General features: G+C 37.9%; 1 protein-coding gene across 1 annotated transcript in view; it reads left to right on the forward strand.

Annotated features, from left to right (window-relative positions):
* Positions 1-10879: 10879 nt before the first annotated feature.
* The window catches only part of LOC136828381 (uncharacterized), a 190967-nt gene continuing 181846 nt past the window's right edge, over positions 10880-20000 (forward strand). The window contains exon 1 of the mRNA XM_067086402.1: positions 10880-11205. Within this exon, the coding sequence (XP_066942503.1) occupies positions 11128-11205 (78 nt within the window). The 5' untranslated portion in view covers positions 10880-11127. The remainder of the gene's footprint in view (positions 11206-20000) is intronic.

The raw sequence follows: 20000 nt of genomic DNA on the forward strand, positions 1-20000 counted from the left end.
ACGTTTGACTAATTTTAAACGCCATAACAGCGGCCAGAATAATCCTCTTTGGATGCGAGGTGTCGCAATATTATGTTCTCCAGCAAACGGAACTATTCTCTAGAAGATTAGCTCACATCGTTATTCATTTCTTGCGCACGTATTCCCAGGGGAAATTGCATTTTTCGGTGTATATAGTCATGAAGTTAGTTTTCATTTCGTATTTCTAATCGTGCAGCCTGAATTTTTTATTTTTTGACATAACGTGTTATTTTGGAAGACGTAACACACATCCTTAAAGATGATGTAATCGTATTCTGCGAAGATTCCTATTTCCTTTGAAATTAATAATGTGGTCTACCCCACCTCATGTTACAGTTATCATGGTTTCTCTGTCTCTCTCTCTCTCTCTCTCTCTCTCTCTCTCTCTCTCTCTCTCTCTCTCTCTCTCTCTATATATATATATATATATATATATATATACATACATTTATTTATATAAACTTTTATATATATATATATATATATTATTTATTTAAATATATATATATATATACATACATGATAAGTAGACATTCACACATTACACATATATATTTACATACATGTATATATCAGTATGTGTGTGTGTGTAATCTGTCTTTAGTGCAGCAAGTGCATGTGGAATATCCCAGTCAAATAAAACATTCATGGCGTCTGCATGACATTTGGAAGGAGACGCATAAACAGCCCCTTCCCTCAAAAAAAACTAGGAAAATCAAAAATAAAAAAAAAAGTTCCATCGTAAAGATTCATGTAATTACCCCGTGTTTTTTAAGCTCCTACGGGCTTGACCTTAAGGTAAAATGAGACTCCTGCCCAGCCTCTCCAAAGGTGACTAGTCTGACTCCAGGTAAAGGGCTATTTCCATTAAGAGTCTGGACCTACTCTATTTCCCGGAGTGCGAGGAGAGAGAGCTCTTGAAAAGGTTTTTATTTTATGGTCTTCGGTTATTTTGGGGTTCCTTTAGCGATTTTTAGGGATTTCAGTTTGAGGTTTAGGTTTTTTTTTATTGTGTATTTCCGGGTTTTAGGTGTTTCTATGTAATTTTACTTCAGTGTTATGAAACCCTGTAATGGTCCATTCTTTAGGTTTTTATAGTTTTTCTGTATCTGTGTACTTTTACTTAGTGTTATGACACCCTGCAATGGTACATTCTGTAGGTGTTTGCAGTTTTTCTGTATCACTATGTATTTTTGTTTAGTGTTGTGACACCCTGCAATGTTATTTTTCACATTTTCGCATTGGTTCGTTTCGCTGTTTTGAGGTCCTTTGGTATTTCTGCATATTCGAATTCCTAGTTGTACGTTTTCGATTTTTCTTGTATAACCTCTCAGAAAAATTCAATTTTTCCTATTTTAACTTAATACAGTCACTAAGTGAGCTCAAGTTAGAGGAAACTCACAGTAGAAGAGTAACATTCCAATTTATCTTGCTTCAAGAAATCAACAATGGCGACTTTTGTAGATGCTCACTTATCCAAGAAAGTCTGTAGTGCTGATGTAGAGTTTTATGCTCCTTTGATTTTTGTTTAGTTTACCTATTACTCAACTGCTGATTACTTGTATGTGTTATATATATTTTTGTATATGTTTAGTATTAATTTATACAGGATATTACTGTACTTTTGGCTCATTATTTGATTGGTGAGCATTCCGTGGAAAATTGTGTAGCATTTTAATGGATATTTTTGCTAGTTCCGCGTAAATGTATGCAAATAATGATATTAGTATGTAGTATTGGAAGTGATAGCTGCATCAGCTGCAATGAATGCAGCTGACGCAGTTATCACTTGCAGTAATACATGCTTAAAAGGTCTTTTACCTACATATAATAATAATAATAATAATAATAATAATAATAATAATAATAATAATAATAATAATAATAATAATAATAATAACATTATATTATTTTACAAAATCCTGCTATACACGGTAAAACGAATGACCTCATAATTCCCCCGGAAAGCTCTAAGAAATAAAACAGCTATCCGGAAGTCAGGGAGACGGACCTCCCAAGCGAAAACAGGAGCTGAAACCTGGCATTTAGATTTCCTACGTGACTTTGAAAGTCACGAAATTGTAAGACTTAAGGTTGCTCACGCCATTGCTTGATTCTAGGCGAACGGTTGATTGATTTTACGGTTTATTCGTCCGTCGATTAGCGCTGTTATTCGTCCGTTGGTGGTGTTATTCGTCTGTTGATTAGCACTGTTGTTCGTCCGTTGATTAGCGCTGTCATTCATCTGTTGATTAGCGCTATTGTTTGTCCGTTGATTATCGCTGTTATTCGTCTTTGATTAGCGCTGTTATTCGTCCGTTGATTAGCGCTGTTATTCGTCCGTTAGTGCTGTTATTCGTCTGTTGATTAGCATTGTTGTTCGTCCGTTGATTACCGCTGTCATTCACCTGTTGATTAGCTCTATTATTTGTCCGTTTATTATCGCTGTTATTCGTCTTTGATTAGCGCTGTTATTCGTCCGTTGATTAGCGCTGTCATTCATCTGTTGATTAGCGCTATTGTTTGTCCGTTGAGTATCGCTGTTATTCGTCTTTGATTAGCGCTGTTATTCGTCCGTTGGTTAGCGCTGTTATTCGTCTTAGATTAGCGCTGTTATTCGTCCGTTGGTTAGCGCTGTTATTCGTCCGTTGATTAGCGCTGCTAAGACTAATGCAGAAGTTGAATATAGTGTTATCGGTTCTGCTCGTTTTCAGAAACGATCGATTAAAACAAGCGAAGAAATTTTGCCAACCCGGAAGAAATACACGATTTAAGAAATAGTGTTAAACTATGCAATAAGGCAGCTACGAATAAAACACACACACACACACACACACAAATTTACACCACCCCACATCCTCAAAACAAAATCATGAACAAAAACACAAACATGTGACCTGACTTTAAAAAATTTAGGGTGTCAAGCCAAGCATCGGGGCACCTTTAGCAATTCGTCGGCTAAGACAGCGAGAAGTGTCAGTAGGAATGGTTGGACATCAAGACAGAGAGATTCAGAAAATAAAGGAAATGAAGTACAAGGATCTAAAGGTGGAACCGGGAGAAAACCCCAATGTTGCACTAAAAAGTCATAGTTAGAGAGGTTAGACAGCAAGGCTGAAGAAAGGAAGAGGTAATGGAGGTAAAGTAGAAGGCAAAGAAGTGGGTGCAACAAGCGGCCGAAAAGACGCTGTAAACACCCTTTGGTAATGCCTACAGTGCACCACGTGAGGTACGCTGACGGCACTCAACTCCCTTCGGGGGGAACACAAACAGGACCAATTACGAAACGTGAAATAGGATAACATTAAGAAAGAACAAATGAAAGAGACTTGTTCACTTAGAATTGTAATGATAGAGTAAGTAGCAATGAAAAGCAACAATCACAGAGTTATTATTATTACGCTGCTTTTTAAGTCTTCTGCTTCGTAAATGTGTCATTATTCACATAAAGTAGTCTCTAGTTCGTCCTTATTTTCTCATTTCTTCCAACGTCTTCCCTTCTGTCGCTTATTCGCAAAAGACTTTTATGTTGATCAGGTGAGAAATGAACGTGTAGCATTTTCTCAGTCTAATGTTTTCGAGTTAGAATGAAAGCGTAACGCTTTGCTAAACAAAAGGATGGGGGAGATGATGGGAAAATGAGTGAGGATTGAGGAAATGGAGAAGTATGATGAGGTGAACACCTCAAGCGGTGCACTGTAGGCGTTACTTAAGGTTCTCTGCGGCGACCTGTACCTCCGTTCATATTCTCTTTTTTTTTCACCCTCTCCTAACAATTGTTTCATAGTGCAACTGCGAAGTTTTCCTCCTGTTACACCTTTCAATCCTTTTTACTCTCAGTTTTCCCTCTAGCTCCACGGAATACGGGCCAAAATAGTACCTATAAAAACAGTATAAAGAGGGAATAGAGAAAAAAAAAATACTCCGTTTTTAAGTGATGTAAACTAGCAAATTAAGCAAAACATAAATGGAGTCATTTTAAAGTAATAAAAGATTGTTAGATTAATGGAGTACTTTGAAGAGACTGGCACTTCGGCTCCATCGAACATTACTGCTCACGATGTGCTCACAACTTGTGCCTTCTAACAAGCCTCGCCCCCTTGCACTTCCTCAATAACATTTCCCGTCATTTTTTGTTTATCCCTGAAGACTAATAAGAGATACAAACCGGAATACGATGAAGTCATCGCCGTGAAAAGCCGTGGCACTAGGCATTAGGGCATGAGTGATTGGCATAACGGTGATGGTCCCGGAGGTGCTAAAACGACCCGCCATGCCCAGTGGGAAAGTCAAGGCTGGGTAGGTTGCCCGCTGGTGATAATCGGGGAATAAACATGATGCTGAATGACATCCGGTGGGATTTGTGGAACGGGGATTAATTATGATTAAATCACTTGAAAGAAAGAGGATTGAACACAGGCCATTCATTTAGATAACATGAAATTAACTACCGATCACTTGCACAGAAAGAACTTTTTGAGGGCGTATTTCTTAATTTGCGATGCAGAGAAGAATGATTTAATTTTTGCTCATCTTCCTGGAAATATAGATAAGAGATCCGGTGCAATAAACGACGGGTGAATTGTGATTTGTTTCCGTATCAATAAAGACAAAAGATCATAGCCATCAATATGGAATAAAGAGAAGAAGTTGTGATTCTTCTTCGTAGGAATAAAGAGACCATATAATTTTGTTGTGGGTGTAGAGGATAGTAATCGTTAGTTTTAAGGTAGAAATATTAGATTTCATTTTTGAAAATAGAATATTAGCTTAATTATGGGGTTTAAGATAGAATGCGGTATAGAGAATACCGATCTTAAAACCCTGATGATAAGGAATTTCGAGCTTTAGTTTTGAATACGGAAGCTATTGAAATAATTTTCATGAAGTTAGAAAGTAGTAAGTTTCAACTTTAAAAAGTATATATTAATAAATTCTCAGAAGATTAAAAGCAACACACTTTAACTCTGAACGTTGAATTTAATTTTTGAAGGGAGAAAATACCTTTTACTTAATTTTTAAGATTGAAAATAGCGTGATTTAGTACTGAAGATCAAATCACTGAGGTATAATTGTTGTAAAAGCATTCGATTAGAGATATATTGAAGAATTGACTGTTAGGTTAGTGCTCTTTAATATTTTGTTTAACTTATTAAATAATTTGTGGCGATTCAGAAAAGGGGAGAAAAAAGAAGATAAAGAAGGAAATGGGGAATAAGAGAAATCAGAGAACAGGAAAATAACAAGTAAAAATGAGCCGAAGTGTCTTCGGCGCAATTAAGTTTTCTGCACAGCCGCTACAGCGCCTAATCAAGGCTATCAAAAGCAGATCTATCTTTCAGTGGTCTTGGTATAATGCTGTATGAGCCACGGCCCATGAAACTTTAACCACGGACCGGTAGTGGCCTATCCTAAATCGTTGCCAGAAGCACGATTATGGCTAACTTTAACCATAAATAAGATAAAAACTACAGAGGCTAGAGGGCTGCAATTTGATATGCTTGATGGTGGGAGGGTGCATGATCAACATACCAATTTGCAGCCCTCTAGCCTCAGGAGCTTTTAAGATCTGAGGGCGGACAGAAAAAAGTGCGGACGGACAGACAAAGCCGACACAATAGTTTTCTTTTACAGAAAACTGAAAATGGAAAGAAGTAAAGAAAAAAAAGAAGGGAAAGTACTGCAACAATTATGGAAAAGAATTGAAGAACATAAAAGAAATTGCAAAGGGGTAAGAACTGACCAAAGCACGGCATCGAATCGAATGAAACAAAGAAAAATAAAGAAACAAAAGCTTGAGAAAATTAAAGACAAAGAAATCCACGGACTTTCGTAATGACGGGGGAGAAATGGCCCTCCCACTGTGTCAGGTAAGAAAAGATCCTTAGTCGAGTTTTCACTACGAGGAAAGTTAGAAGAAGTTTTGAATTATTTTGATAAATAATCTGGAGAACTAAATAAGAATTATATATGTATATGTATATATGTACAGTATATATAATCATAAGAAAAATTTTTAAGGTTATTCTTCAGTTGTTTCGCGGTCCAGCGTGGAACACAAGATCGATCCCGGGGGTGACTGCTGAAAAACGTTTATTGAGAAATCCGCAGTGAATTATGTATCTGGTAATTAGTTGACTGTTTTAGCGCATCCTGGGTAGAGGAAGTCCTACGGGCAACTGGCAGGTATATATATATATAATTATATATACATATATATATTTATATATATATATATATATATATATATATATATATATATATATATATATATATATATATATATATATATATATATATATTTATTTATATATATTGTGTGTGTGTGTTTCCAGTTCACAAGTCGGAACATTGTCCCCCTCACAAAAGGTTGCACAGTAAAAAGTTAAAACAATAAAAACCAATAAACAAAAGAAATAGAAACATAGAAAGACACAAAATCAGTGGAAGGGAATCGAATAATATCGAAGAAATGTCAACACCTGTAATTAAGATTGACACAAACTCTATTTATAAACTGCGCACAAATCACTGCTTACGCACGCAGTTATCAATTACGAGGTTGCTGCATATTGACACAGCAACCAGTAATTAATACAGTAACGGATAATTATAAGTCCTGGTTTACCGCTTCCAATTATTGTAGTTGCCCTGAGGGCCATTTTGGCGACGCACAGAAACGAGAGGGAAAGTTGCCGGAAAAAGTAAAAAAAAAAAAAAGGCTCCAGAGAGGTATGTCACTGAAATGTCAAAGCCTCTTCATCGATATCCCGTAGGGGGGATAGCGCCGTCAGTGCACCATATGCGGTGCACTGTAGGCATTACTCAAGGTTCTTTGCTGCGTGCCTTCCTTAGGCCCCTAGCTGCAACCCCTTTCGTTCCTTTTACTGTACCTCCTTTCGTATTCTCTTTCTTCCATCTTACTTTCCGCCCTCTCCTAATAATTGATTCATAGTGAAATTAAGAGGTTTTCCTCCTGTTACACCTGTCAGACCATTTTACTGTCAATTTTCGTTTCAGTGCTGAATGACCTCATAGGTCCCAGCGCTTCCCCTTTGGCCTAAATTCTACATTCAGTTATATTCAGTTCAACCTTCTATTGATAGGCTTCTTTCTCTGTGTGTCGTTGTATCTTTTGACCAGTATTAAGAATGTTATGTTTTCTGGAAAGATATTTTAATTTTTATTGTTTTTTTCTTATTTAATTGTGTCTTAAAGCGCTTTTAGTTTTGTTGTTAGCTACTCGATTTTTTTTCGACTTTACTCGACCAAGAGCCGAATGTTCAAAGTCGACTGTCTGTCACTGTATCTGAATTAAATTATAGACCCAGGTTCATTTCCTGTTCGGGGCAGACGCAGTTAACATTTGTAATTCCTCTTTGTTGGGCGTAAGTTATTCATAAGGTATCGTGATTTCAATAGTCAATTATATATATATATATATATATATATATATATATATATATATATATATATATATATATATATATATATATATATATATTTATTTACTTATATTGAGTAACGTCGAGTAAGAAGATATGGCGCTTACTCGAGAAGCTTAAGGTCTTCGAACTGCCTCCCCGTTCTTAATTGGTGGATCATAAGCGTACAGACGCCCACATTGCAGGCACCTGATGAATATTTAAAGAGCTGACTGAAGAAGTTCAGTGTCCCACGAACTGGTATGTCAACTCTCTGGTTTGCAGTGGAAGCACTCGAGACAGAATGGAATTGTCTGAGCAATCCTGAAGTCCTTTTGTTCAGCAAAGGACGCTCTTGGAAATATGTGCTTCTGGATTTTTCGCCGTTACAGTAAAAGCAGAATGAGAGAGAGAGAGAGAGAGAGAGAGAGAGAGAGAGAGAGAGAGAGAGGGTCACGGAATAATATTGTGGAATGAAGTTGCTCTAACGCTGCTAGATTGTGGAATGAACTCGGTAGTTGTGGAGCGAGGTGTTGTAGGAATGTAGCATCGGGGAGCAGGCGTGCATCGGAGATGAGCTGTTCTTGACAGGAGTAAGGATTTATTGAGGCGAGGGAAATTGAGAACTGGTGTCGAAAGAGATAAAGGAAAATGTAGTTTTAAGACGTTGGTAAAACAATAATTTTTTCCTATTGAATTTGCAATTAATTTGAAAGTAAAACAAACAATTTTTTCAACTAAATTTGTAATTGAGTTGGAAGTAGAATAAATTTATTTTTCAAATAAATTTGTAATTCATTTGTAAGTGAAATAAATAATACTTTTTTAAAATTAATTACAAATTCCTATCCACTCCTGCCACCATTCTTGAAATTCAACTCTTCCGTGATTCATTCTTAACAGTAATCCTCCATTTACTTGTTTCAACAATAATCCGTTATCACATTACACACTCGCATACTTTTATTGTCATTTCCACTTCATTTCTCGCGCTGTTGCAACTTGAGTTTCTTGATTTGCGTACACAGCTATGAAGAAACCCTGTTAGTGAAAGTCGATGTAATAGAATCTCTGTTTTTTTTTATTTGTTTAGTCGTTCATTTATTTATTTATGTATGTGTTTCTTTATTCATTTTTGTTTTCTGAAAAAAAACTATTGTGCCGTCTTTGTTTGTCCGTCCGAATTTTTTCTGTCCCCACTTTTTCTGTCCGCCCTCACATCTTAAAAACTACTAAGGCTAGAGGGCTGCAAATTGGTATGTTGATCATCCTTCCTCCAATCATTGGACATACCAAATTGCAGCCTTCTAGCCTGAGGAGTTTTAATTTTATTTAAGGTTAAAGTTAGCCATAATCGTGCATCTGGCAACGATTTAGGCCAGGCCACCACCGTATTAATTAAAGTTTCATGGACCGCGGCTCATACAGCATTATCCAGAGACCACCGAAAGATAGATCGGTGGCCTTGATTATACGATGTACAGGAAACTCGATTGCGGCGAGGAAACTTCGGCGTATGGATGCCCTGTTCAGCCTTGTCGCTGCGAGAATAATATGCATTATCGAGCCTTTTTTCTCTATTTGATGCTTATTGGCGTTTAGTAACTAGTTAGGTCAGCTGGTTCAGGAAATGCAGAGGTCTGGAAGAGAAGTTCGCATTCTTGAGAGATGCGTGCATGGAAATTTAGGTTAAAGCAACAAAAACGGCTAGTGATTTATTGCTGAATAGTGTAATGCCAAAGAAAAGAGCTCTAAACTTTGGGAAATCGTACTTCCTGAAGATTAAGTCCGGGCAATTACAATTCTTAACGAATGATTCTTGATCATATTTGGACAAAATTTAACAGTACCCCTGAAGTAATGTATAAAAACTTTAGTGCGATAACCTTTGCATTGAAATAATTTATCATGCAAGGATCATCAAGGCACGAAATCTTATAAAGTAGGTCTCGACAAATATTTCTTAAAAAAGAGTGTAGATGAAACTAATTGCACATATTAAATGATGGATTATTGCGTTTTCCTCCTAAGAATTCCAAGTTTTGTAGTAAGAAGCCACATACCATATGTATCTCTCAAGACACAAAATCTTGGGAAACAGAGATTTTAAGTGGAGAACTACAATGATTTTTATATGAAGTTAACGTCAGTGCACCTCGTGCGGGGCACTGTAGGCGTTACATAAGGTTCTTTGCAGCGTGCCTTCGGCCCCTAGCTGCAACCCCTTTCGTTCCTTTTACTGTACCTCCTTTCATATAATCTCTCTTCCATCTTACTTTCCACCCTCTCCTAACTATTGACTCATAGTGCAACTGCGAGGTTTTCCTCCTATTACGCCTTAAACTTTTACTGTCAATTCCTGTTTCAGCGATGAATGGCCTTAGTTGCCCCAGTGCTTGGCCTTTGGTCTAAATTCTATATTCATTTCAATTCTATATTCAGTTTATATGAAGTTAAGAGTACCAATTGATGTAGCGTCTAAATGCTTTTTATTTCATCATTACTTCCTCATGTTTTCAAAGAGTTCCATACAGGATAATCCTAGAACTTCTCTCCATTATTTGATGAACAACGCGATGATGTTTTCCTTTTTAAAAGAAACCTCTCCTTCAACAATAGAATCATCGAAGGTTTGCATAAAGAGAAAACTGTAGGAAAAATAAACAGGAGAAAATGACTGATCTCTGAGACCCCGAGACCCATTGGTCCTTACGAAAAAAAGAAGAAAGAAAGAAAGAAAGAAAACATTCGAGTGAAAGTATCGGGTTAGGGGTGTGTGAATACCCAACGAATGTGAAATATGAAAAGATTAATGAACGGGCGAAGGAAGCTTAACTTTCCTCAGCTGTCCGAGACAGAAGACACTTCCTTTTGAGTTGGTATAGCAAGATGACTTACTGTAACTCCTTACTGGATAACATTTAGAGACTCGGTTTGAAACCCGCTCGAATATTTGGAGAGCAAAAACGCCGCCGTTCTGAATAAAAAGTTCGACATTGAGAGAATTTTATTTTATTGCCCCGTCGTGCGTATGAGGATAGGAATACAAGTTGGCCCATGAAGGTGGGGGAGGGGGGTCATAGGAAGGGGGTTGAGAAAGGGGAGGGGTGCAAAAGAATGAAGCGTAGGTTCGGGGTAAGAGAAGACAATGTAAAGAAGGAGACAGTGACTGGAATAGAAGTTTTTTTTTTTCGTGGGGAGATTTGGGGAGGGGGAGGGGGAGGAGGAGAAAAGGGTGGGAGGGATTCGTTGCAGTGGAGCGGGTGGGGGGACCATGAGGAGAATAGTGGATAGATGTGGGTGAAGAAGGAGAGGGAGGAGGAGGAGGAGGAGGGAGAGGAGGAGGAGGAGGGGGATTCCAGCCAACGAAGACCACTCTCGCTCCAGCGCAATCTTTCTTTCTCTTTCATTCTCTCTCTCTCTCTCTCCCCCACATACTCGCTGGTTCGACCCACACACCAGTAGTCCGCTAGTCCTCAGTCAGCCTCCGAGTGGTTCGGACGTGTCTTAGGAGTCCCGCTCTTGCTTGTCTGTCCGTCTGTCTGTCTGTCTCTTTAACCTCCCTCCCCACCCCACAACCACCCCACCCCAAAGGAAAAAAAAACCCCAAAACCCCCTTGATCCTCAAGTGTCCTCTCATAGGATCCGAAAAGTGTCCTTCTCGGAAGTGCCACGTCCCAAAATGAGGTTCCTGCTTGGATTGGTTATCTGCGTGGCCCTGGCGGCTGCCGTTCCAGATCCGCAGAGCGGGCTGTTTAGGGTACGTGATGCCACCGATACTTGGCACTCGAGTGCCACTTCGGGTATTCCTCAGATAATGGAGATTTGCTGTTGTTTTTTCGTAGTTTCTTTCTCACTGATTAAAAAGTTACGTTCATTTGTATTCTCTGGATGTAAAGTGCAGAAATGTTGTTGAACGAAGTCCTTCTCTTATAGGACATAATGGTCCAAGTTGACTTTTAAAATCACAGTTAAAACCTTACCTGAGGAATCCCCTGTCATTCTTTTACTAACAATTTTAGCATGACTGAAGCAGATCTATCGAAGAATGATTCATTCGGACAGTAGCACGCTTCATTCTGTAGCATGATTGTATTAAGTTTTTAGCCTTCAACTATTCTTTAAGTAAACCCTATTGATAAGAGGAATGCAACGCAACGAAGAGAATCCGCCACCTAGAGCATCCCGTCGCCACCTGCCCACCTGTAACTGCACGGAATCCTTTAACCCCTGGAAGTGTTTGCGAGTGAAAACTAGCTAACCAAACTAACTTCATACGAAAGTGCATGCGACTGTGTTCTTACTAACAAGAGACGACGAGGAAAAAGCCGTTCTTTGCTTTAGTGTATCACGAGTGACCTACAAAAGCCTGGCAAGTGAGCAGCGTCTGGAAATGAAAAGGAAAGTTATGGACCTGCGCGAAACCCAACCTGTTGCTCGGGTATCCTTTAGCCTGCAGGAAAGAAGAAGAAAAAGGTGATGACTGCTGGGTCGTCTTCTGTGTCAGAAGATGGGTCTGGGTTCCCCTCTCTCTGTGTGAGATTCGGCGAACTTGCAAAAAACCCTTGAAGTTTTTGAAATAAGTTATTACGCATTCGAGGGAACTTGATGCTCAAAGGAATTGTGAAAACGACGTAAAATATTGTACTGCTTTTGAAAGGCTCAGTAACGGCTGGTTCTGTTTCTGATTGCTTCTGTGTAAATGGTATTTTCTGTCAAAGGATTCACTGTTGTTTCTCCTCCCTCACGAACTTTCTGTCATTGCTTTTATCCCCCGTCGCAAGTGCAGGCATCTGTTTGATCACCCAAGTGAATAGCTGTATGCGTAAATGAGTGTATTAAATTCTCTTCCAGACCAATACACTTAAGTATGTATGTATGAATGCAAAACTTTCTCTCATAGAATAAATGTAAAATACATGAAGGAAATTTCAACTATTAAAGACAGGGTCTTGATATATAATTTCTTTATGTATGTATGTAACCAATATTAACTCTATGTATGCTTATGTATGTATGTGTATGTGTATGTATTATCACCAAGTAGCTTCGAGTATGGAACTCAATTATTATATTACATATACATAAATTATATTTATATATAATAAATATATATATACATACAACCATATATATAGTATATATATATATATATATATATATATATATATATATATATATATATATATATATATATATATATATATACATACATAACTTATACTTATATATATATGTATATATATATAGTGATTATATTTTATATTCTTAATAATTACAACTCAGTTACAGTTATCTCGATGTCAAATTTTACGTTCCATCCTCCATTCTTTTTTCCCGTTTTCACCTAAATTCGCCCACCCTACATAATTCCTCTGTCAAATCACATCCAAGAGATATACGCAAAACAAACACGCTCGCACGAATGGCAATTGGAACGCGGGCGTAAACACCCACAGCTGTTGACGATAATTACGCGTTTTCCAGAAGCTAATGAAGACAAGAGAGAGAGAGAGAGAGAGAGAGAGAGAGAAGTGAAAATTTTGTGTGAACTTTTGTGTATTGTTGGAGGAAGCTCGTGCGTATATGAGTGCGTATTTTCGGAGGTATGCCCGAAGGGGTCTCACACTTTGTCATTTTTTCCTCTTCATTTGTAACATTTCGCTGGTGGTTTAAGCCGCCTAATTTGGGCGTGGTTCCTTGAGTTCTCCTTTTTCTTTCTACTTTCGTCACTTCACAGAATTACGAATTGCTTTACTAAGAAATACAAAATCTTATACAAAACAGTTAGTTTATCAACTATATATAATAAAGATTCGGACTCTTTATGTTGAATAGTATAGATATTCTGCATAAATTTAAGCCTAACTGTTAGGTTTTCGAATTAGAAATTCCAAAGGCATGAGTTCTATATGCCTGAGATATATATATATATAGTATATATATATATATATATATATATATATATATATATATATATATATATATATATATACATACATATGTATATATATGCATACATATATATATATATATATATATATATATATAATATATATATATATATATATATATATATATATATCGAGTTTGTCGAATACTCCCTCCCTTAAAACCAGAAACATAACTGTATTTCAAGAGAGAGAGAGAGAGAGAGAGGAGAGAGAGAGAGAAACAGAGCTGTAGAGAGAGAGAGAGAGAGACCTGTCTTACCACGTCGACGAATCATCATCACTTTTACTTCGACTGGCCCGAAGACTTGCTTTGTGTCACCATTCTCCCAAATCCTTACAGTCTGTACTTTTTGAAATACCGGTTGGTGGGGTCGGCGGATAAAAGTGCAGTAGGATCCTCTTCTTCAAATAAAATTCTTTGATTTTAATTTCTTATATGTTTATTGTCTTTAGTTTATGCATTTTATTCTTGATTTATTGATCTTATTGGGTCCGTAGGTTTGCGGGATTCAGTGTGACCTATTGCCGTTTGTATCTGATTGCTCAAGTTTGTTGCAAGGGTCAGTAAGAACTGGCTTTGTACGAAGTAGGAACGTTAACCTTAATATCAGCTCTACTGTTTATCCAGGCTTGGGACCGGCTTGGGCGTTTTCTAAGATTTTTATTATTATTATTATTATTATTATTATTATTATTATTATTATTATTATTATTATTATTATTATTCATAATGTGAGCACAATTATTATTATTATTATTATTCATAGTGTGAGCACAATCTCAAAAAGGAAGCCTAAAATACTAGTAAATTAGCTAATAAAAATTCACAGAACTGAAGACTTTCGTGTCAGAATCACAGAAATAAAAGAGAACGAAGAAGAGAGGAGAATGGAGAAACCCGAACGGAAAGAGTAAAATAAATTCGGCGCAATATTTTTACAAGTGATTTTCTGACCTTTGTTTCACTTGTCCATTCTACGTTATTAGCAGACTTTCGCTTTCTTTGCTCACATTACAACTTTTTTTTTTTTAGAATTATATCAAGGGTTTTTTTTAAGAGTTTTATCAAAGGTTTTTCTTCATAATTCGATCATGATTTTATAAACTAAGGTTTTTATACTTGCGTCATACTTTTTCCTTCAGTGTTTTTCATACTTTCATTCGTTAAAGTGTGAAAGGCATTCGAGCTGATTTCGTAGCTTTTTATCGTATTGTTGCCTGTTTTAACGTAATTTATCCAATTTTGACTTGTTTTTATTATTATAAAATTTTCGTTATATTTAACATAGTTTCACATATTTGCATCGTGATTTTACGTACTTTCATATAGTTTTGCATACTTTCATCACAATTTTGCATAGCCTCATCCTAATTTTGCATACTTTCTTCATAATTTTGCATACTTTCATCACAGTTTTGCATACTCTCATCCTAATTTTGCATATTTTCTTCGTTATTTTGCATACTTTCTTAATAGTTTTGCATATTCTCATCCTAATTTTGCATACTTTCTTCGTTATTTTGCATACTTTCTTCCTTATTTTGCCTAATTTCTTCGTTATTTTGCATACATCACAATTTTGCATGTTCTCATCACAATTTTGCATACTCTCATCCTAATTTTGCATACTTTCTTCGTTATTTTGCATACTTTCATCATAATTTTGCATACTTTCAACATAAATTTACATACTCCCCTCTTAATTTCACACCCTTTACCAAATTTTCCCATACTCTCATCATAATCATTTACATCTCACATACCATTTCCATACCTTCACCAACCCCCCCCTTTTTTTTTTTTAAATACTTTTATCACAATGGCTGCTGTGCGTGACATCCCTCTTTTTAAGTTCGTGAGTGCCGTAATCTGTGGAGGCATCGTGATGTGAACGCAGCCGCCGCGTGCAATGAATCTACGCCGGCTGAAGTGATGTCAGCGTTTAGGATTGCGTTCATTTCGGTCGTTGGCTGAAGTTAATTAGCGGGTTTTGCTCGTCACCAGTCCTTTGACAGTGAACTTTTTATGATTTCGCATGGTATGACAAGGAGTCATTGGAATGAATAGTTGACTGTGTATAATATATTTATATTTATATATATATATATATATATATATATATATATATATATATATATATATATATATATATATATATATAGAATGTATGTATGCAAGCAGCACTCATTCATTTTGCACTCCAGAAAATATTTAAAATCCACTTAAGTACTTGGCGCCCTATCGTTTTCTTTGAAACATTTCTTGTGGCTTCAGCTGACAATTAAACCTCGTACATATCTGTGACGTTTAACCTTTATATAAATATAAATATATATGTATATATATATATGTGTGTGTGTGTGTGCGTGCGTATACAAACACACATACATACTCGTACATACACATACATTGCCGAAGCCATAGCCATAACGAGACGACCGAACACCGTCCCGTACGAGAGAGAAAGGGGTTGTCAGTTGCGGAGCATGTTTTTGACCCAGTCAGCCAGCCAGCAGCAGTAGGCACCTCACTGGTGGCAACCTGGAATTACACGTTTCTTTTTTCTCTCCCTTTCTCACTCCTTTTCTCCTTTTTCTTTCCCAGCAGAAGTACTTAATGGCCGAGGGGACTCAACAGCTGCCCTGATATGATCCACTCCTTCGTAGAGAGACAAAACAAGTGTCATTCTTCTTTTTCTTTTTTTATCGAATCTATTGAGCCTTTGAACAGCTGAGCCAGTTTTTTTTTTTTCAATAACCCACCTCTCGGCTTTGACAGGGTGGGCACAGCCGCCATTTTCCCGGTCGATTTTGCAATGAATTAGCTGGATTACTCTCGAGAGCAGAATGTCCACATTTTACGAGAAACTGGGCGTTCCAAACAAGATTTCCACATTCTCGCTGCTTGTTTAATGAACATTTTTATTCTCTTTACGTTCCTGGTATTGGCTGTGAACTGACGGGTTATGTAAATTTTCGGTCTTGAAAAACAGGCTGCACAGTAATTATAATGTACCGTCCATTTGCTGTAACTGCCCTCTGTCAATTTTCTCTTTTTTGCAGTACCCGATGTCATTATAAAAGTCGTGATCTTTAGCTTATTCAGCGGGTTATGTAAATTTTCGGTCTTGAAAAACAGGCTGCACAGTAATTATAATGTACCATCCATTTGGTCAACTGCCCCTCTGTCAATTTTTCTCTTTTTTTGTAGTGCCCGATATCATTTATAAAAGTCGTGATCTTTAGCTTATTCAGCTCGATTCAGTTCGACACAAAAAATATGGTTAGGTCACTTGAAGCCTGGAGGAGGTCGAGACAAAAGCATGTTCTGTACAAAGCAGGTATTGGTGATGCTCGTGAGCACACGTACAGTGTGTGTGTGTATATACAGTATATATACACACATACACACATATATAATACTTACGTCTACATACAAGCTTGCTTCCATGCATATGCAGTCTATGCTACCAACGTTTGAACCACGAGCCGTACGTACATGCAGCCATACCTATGCGAGATTGAATCTCTTTCTAAGTGTAAAATGTAAACATGCGGATGTTGACGGCAGATATGTAGCAAGCTGCCGTCAAATTAGACGGCATCGGCCTCAGCCAATCAAGGCGTAAATGTTCAATAAAAACATGACCTCAGGACAAGACTGAAAGTGAAAGGGGTTCCTTGACGTTGAAAGACCACCACAGCTCGTAACCTCCCCTCACCTTCACCAGTGGTCTCTCTCTCTTAACCCTCTCTCCTCTCTCTCTCTCTCTCTCTCTCTCTCTCTCTCTCTCTCTCTCTCTCGTTAATTCACGAGGGTCATTTAACTGACTGTAACCTGGTGATCTTCTACATCCTCCTCTTAATTAAGTTTTGTGCTTGGTATTTCATCGTTTTCCTTGGCATATAAACATAGTATCGTGAAAACGTTTCCGTTGAGTGGTCTTTAGGTTTCGATATTGAATGAAGGACTTTCTTCCAAAAGAAGGCACAAAAAACTTACTGGAGGGCCAGTTCTTTGATGATGTAATTATAGCGAGAAGTTTCAGTCCGTAGGGGTAAAGATTTTGACGAAATGGATCGCCATAAGCACGTTTCTCTGCATTCCATTCCATTCCATTCCATAAATATCACATGACGAAATCAAGAGAAACACGTTTCCTCAGTTTAAGCCAATTTCACCCAAGTCGGTTTGATAACGGCGCTTTCGGAATTCCGTTCTCTCCCGCCATTTCGAGGACTTCCCTTCCCGAAAACATTCGCTCAGGGGATAAACAAGACGAAGAAATACGTCTTCTTCTCCCTTTCCTAACTGTGAATCTTACCCACTCCATTGTGACCTGTGCCAAGAGGCCGACCTTTATCTGGCTTGCTTGCGTACCCCCTCCGGTACCCCGCGACCTATCTCCAGGTCCTCTTCCCCTCCCCTTCCCCTTGTATACCTTCAGGTATGATACCCACGGATGCTCAAGTAATAAAACCAGCCGAGTCTCGACTAAAAGTAAAAGTGAAAGTGGATTTAGAGGAGGAGTAGAGAAGGAAGAGAGCGGGAGATTCCGACCTCTCGAAAAGTGGATGCTGGGCACCGCCAGATCGGTCTTCCTTCTTAGGAAGAAGGAGGAGGAGTAGTGAGAGGAGGAGGAGGAGGAGGAGGAGGATGATAGGGAGGAGTTGTAGGTTATGAAACAGTAAGGGAAGGAACGTTTTTGAGAGCCGAGAGAAATGAAAGGCGTCTCTCTCTGTCTCTCTCTCTCACTGTCGTTTCTGATGGAATTCACCCTCACGCTGAAAGGTGGAATTTTTGTATGAATCAAAGCAAGGCCCGTGGATCCCATTATAGCTCCAAGGGCCTCCGGGATCGAAGCTGGTAATGGATGAAAGTGAAAACGGCTGCAGAACCGCCGACCGTGATCTCCCGTAGTCGTGTTACGATGCCGTTCAAAATAGCGAAGTAAATTCGATGAAAAGTTCGTGTGATTCGTTGGGGGAAGGTTTCGGCTCTATATTGCAGGTGTAAAATGTAAAAGGATGGATGTTGTAAATGGGAATGGGTTTTACAGCACGTAGGAATAAGTGGTGAAAAACTGTCATGATGAGAGAGAGAGAGAGAGAGAGAGAGAGAGAGAGAGAGAGAGAGAGAGAGAGAATGAAAAAAAGAGAAAGTTATTATTCAGCATACTTACTTTCGCCTGTTTGCGGAAATATTTTGTAACCTTCTGTTAGATGTAAAACAGTTAACCGAGCAAAATGGGGTTTATGGCCGTTGGAACCTTGAAATTATGATTCAGACTGAGCGGAAATAAAGTATTCAGAACGTTGAATGTAATGAGAAGTAGCAATGAGAAAATACATCTTCTAGATCATCGAGGCTAAGTCTGAAGAATTGATGATGAGATTTGAAATATTTTTATCCTATCGCCCAGAAATTAAGTATTATTTTTTAAAGAATTCATAAAGAAATAGAAAGGAAAATGCATTTTTTGTAAAGCAACGGGGTTGCATATTACAAGAGGGTATTAATAACTATTTTTCCACACTTTCTCAACCTAACAGAAACCTGTTTTGTGATTAACGTCGATTTATATTGATGTAACGGTGGAAGAAAGCAATTTTTTTTTAAGTGATGGCTTAAAATAATTTTTCAGTTGCTCCATTGAGCACAGGTTCTCATGGTGAGGGCACAACTTATCATCCATACTAGTTTACAGCAAATAGGAGGTTTGTGGTTATGCCATAGAAATACTAATAAGCAAAGCTGGTACCGTTGTTTGTAAAGGCGTTTTCATTCCTGAACAGGCTGTCAGAACTGAAGTAGAAATAGTTTTAAAAAAACTATAACTTGTCAGAGCAATGAAACATTTGATCCATTTCAAATGGAAATAAACCAAAAACCTAAACGCATCTTCAATGAATTGAATTGAGTTAAATTGAATACAGAATTTAGGCCAAAGGCCAAGCACTGGGACCTATGATGTTATTCAGCGTTGAAATGGAAATTGACAGTAAAAGGTTTGAAAGGTGTAACAGGAAGAAAACCTCACAGCAGTTGCACTATGAATCAATTACTAGGAGAGTGTGGAGAATAAGATGGAAAAAAGTGAATATGAAAGGAGGTACAGTAAAAGGAACGAAAGGGGTTGCAGCTAGGAGCCGAAGGCACGCTGCGAAGAACCTTAAGTAATGCCTACAATGCACCGCATGAGGCGCACTGACTGCACTACTTCCCTAATGGGGTGAATGCATCTGAAACGTGTTTCAAAAAATTAAATCACTGGAACCACAAGACACTTTCCCTCTCGTTTCGAAGACACTCGGCAAGGGGAATTTCCCAAAAAGTGAACGATTCTCTGTACGTGCGTGTGTGGGTCTGTGTGTTCGTGTACGGAATCGGATACATTCTTCAAGCGGTCGGTTGTAAATGCCATAAGGAGATTATGAAAAGAAAACGCGTCTAGTGTTTACGCAACATGTCATTATCTTTGACATTTGGAGTTGAGTTGTCCACTTCTCAACTCTTGCGCAAAAGTGCATACGGTAGTTCGGGAAATGGAAATAAAAGGGCAATAAAACTGTAAAAGTGAAGTACAGACGTAGTCCTCCC

The sequence above is a fragment of the Macrobrachium rosenbergii genome, chromosome 1 (assembly GCF_040412425.1).
Source record: "Macrobrachium rosenbergii isolate ZJJX-2024 chromosome 1, ASM4041242v1, whole genome shotgun sequence".
Classification (NCBI taxonomy): Eukaryota; Metazoa; Arthropoda; class Malacostraca; order Decapoda; family Palaemonidae; genus Macrobrachium; species Macrobrachium rosenbergii.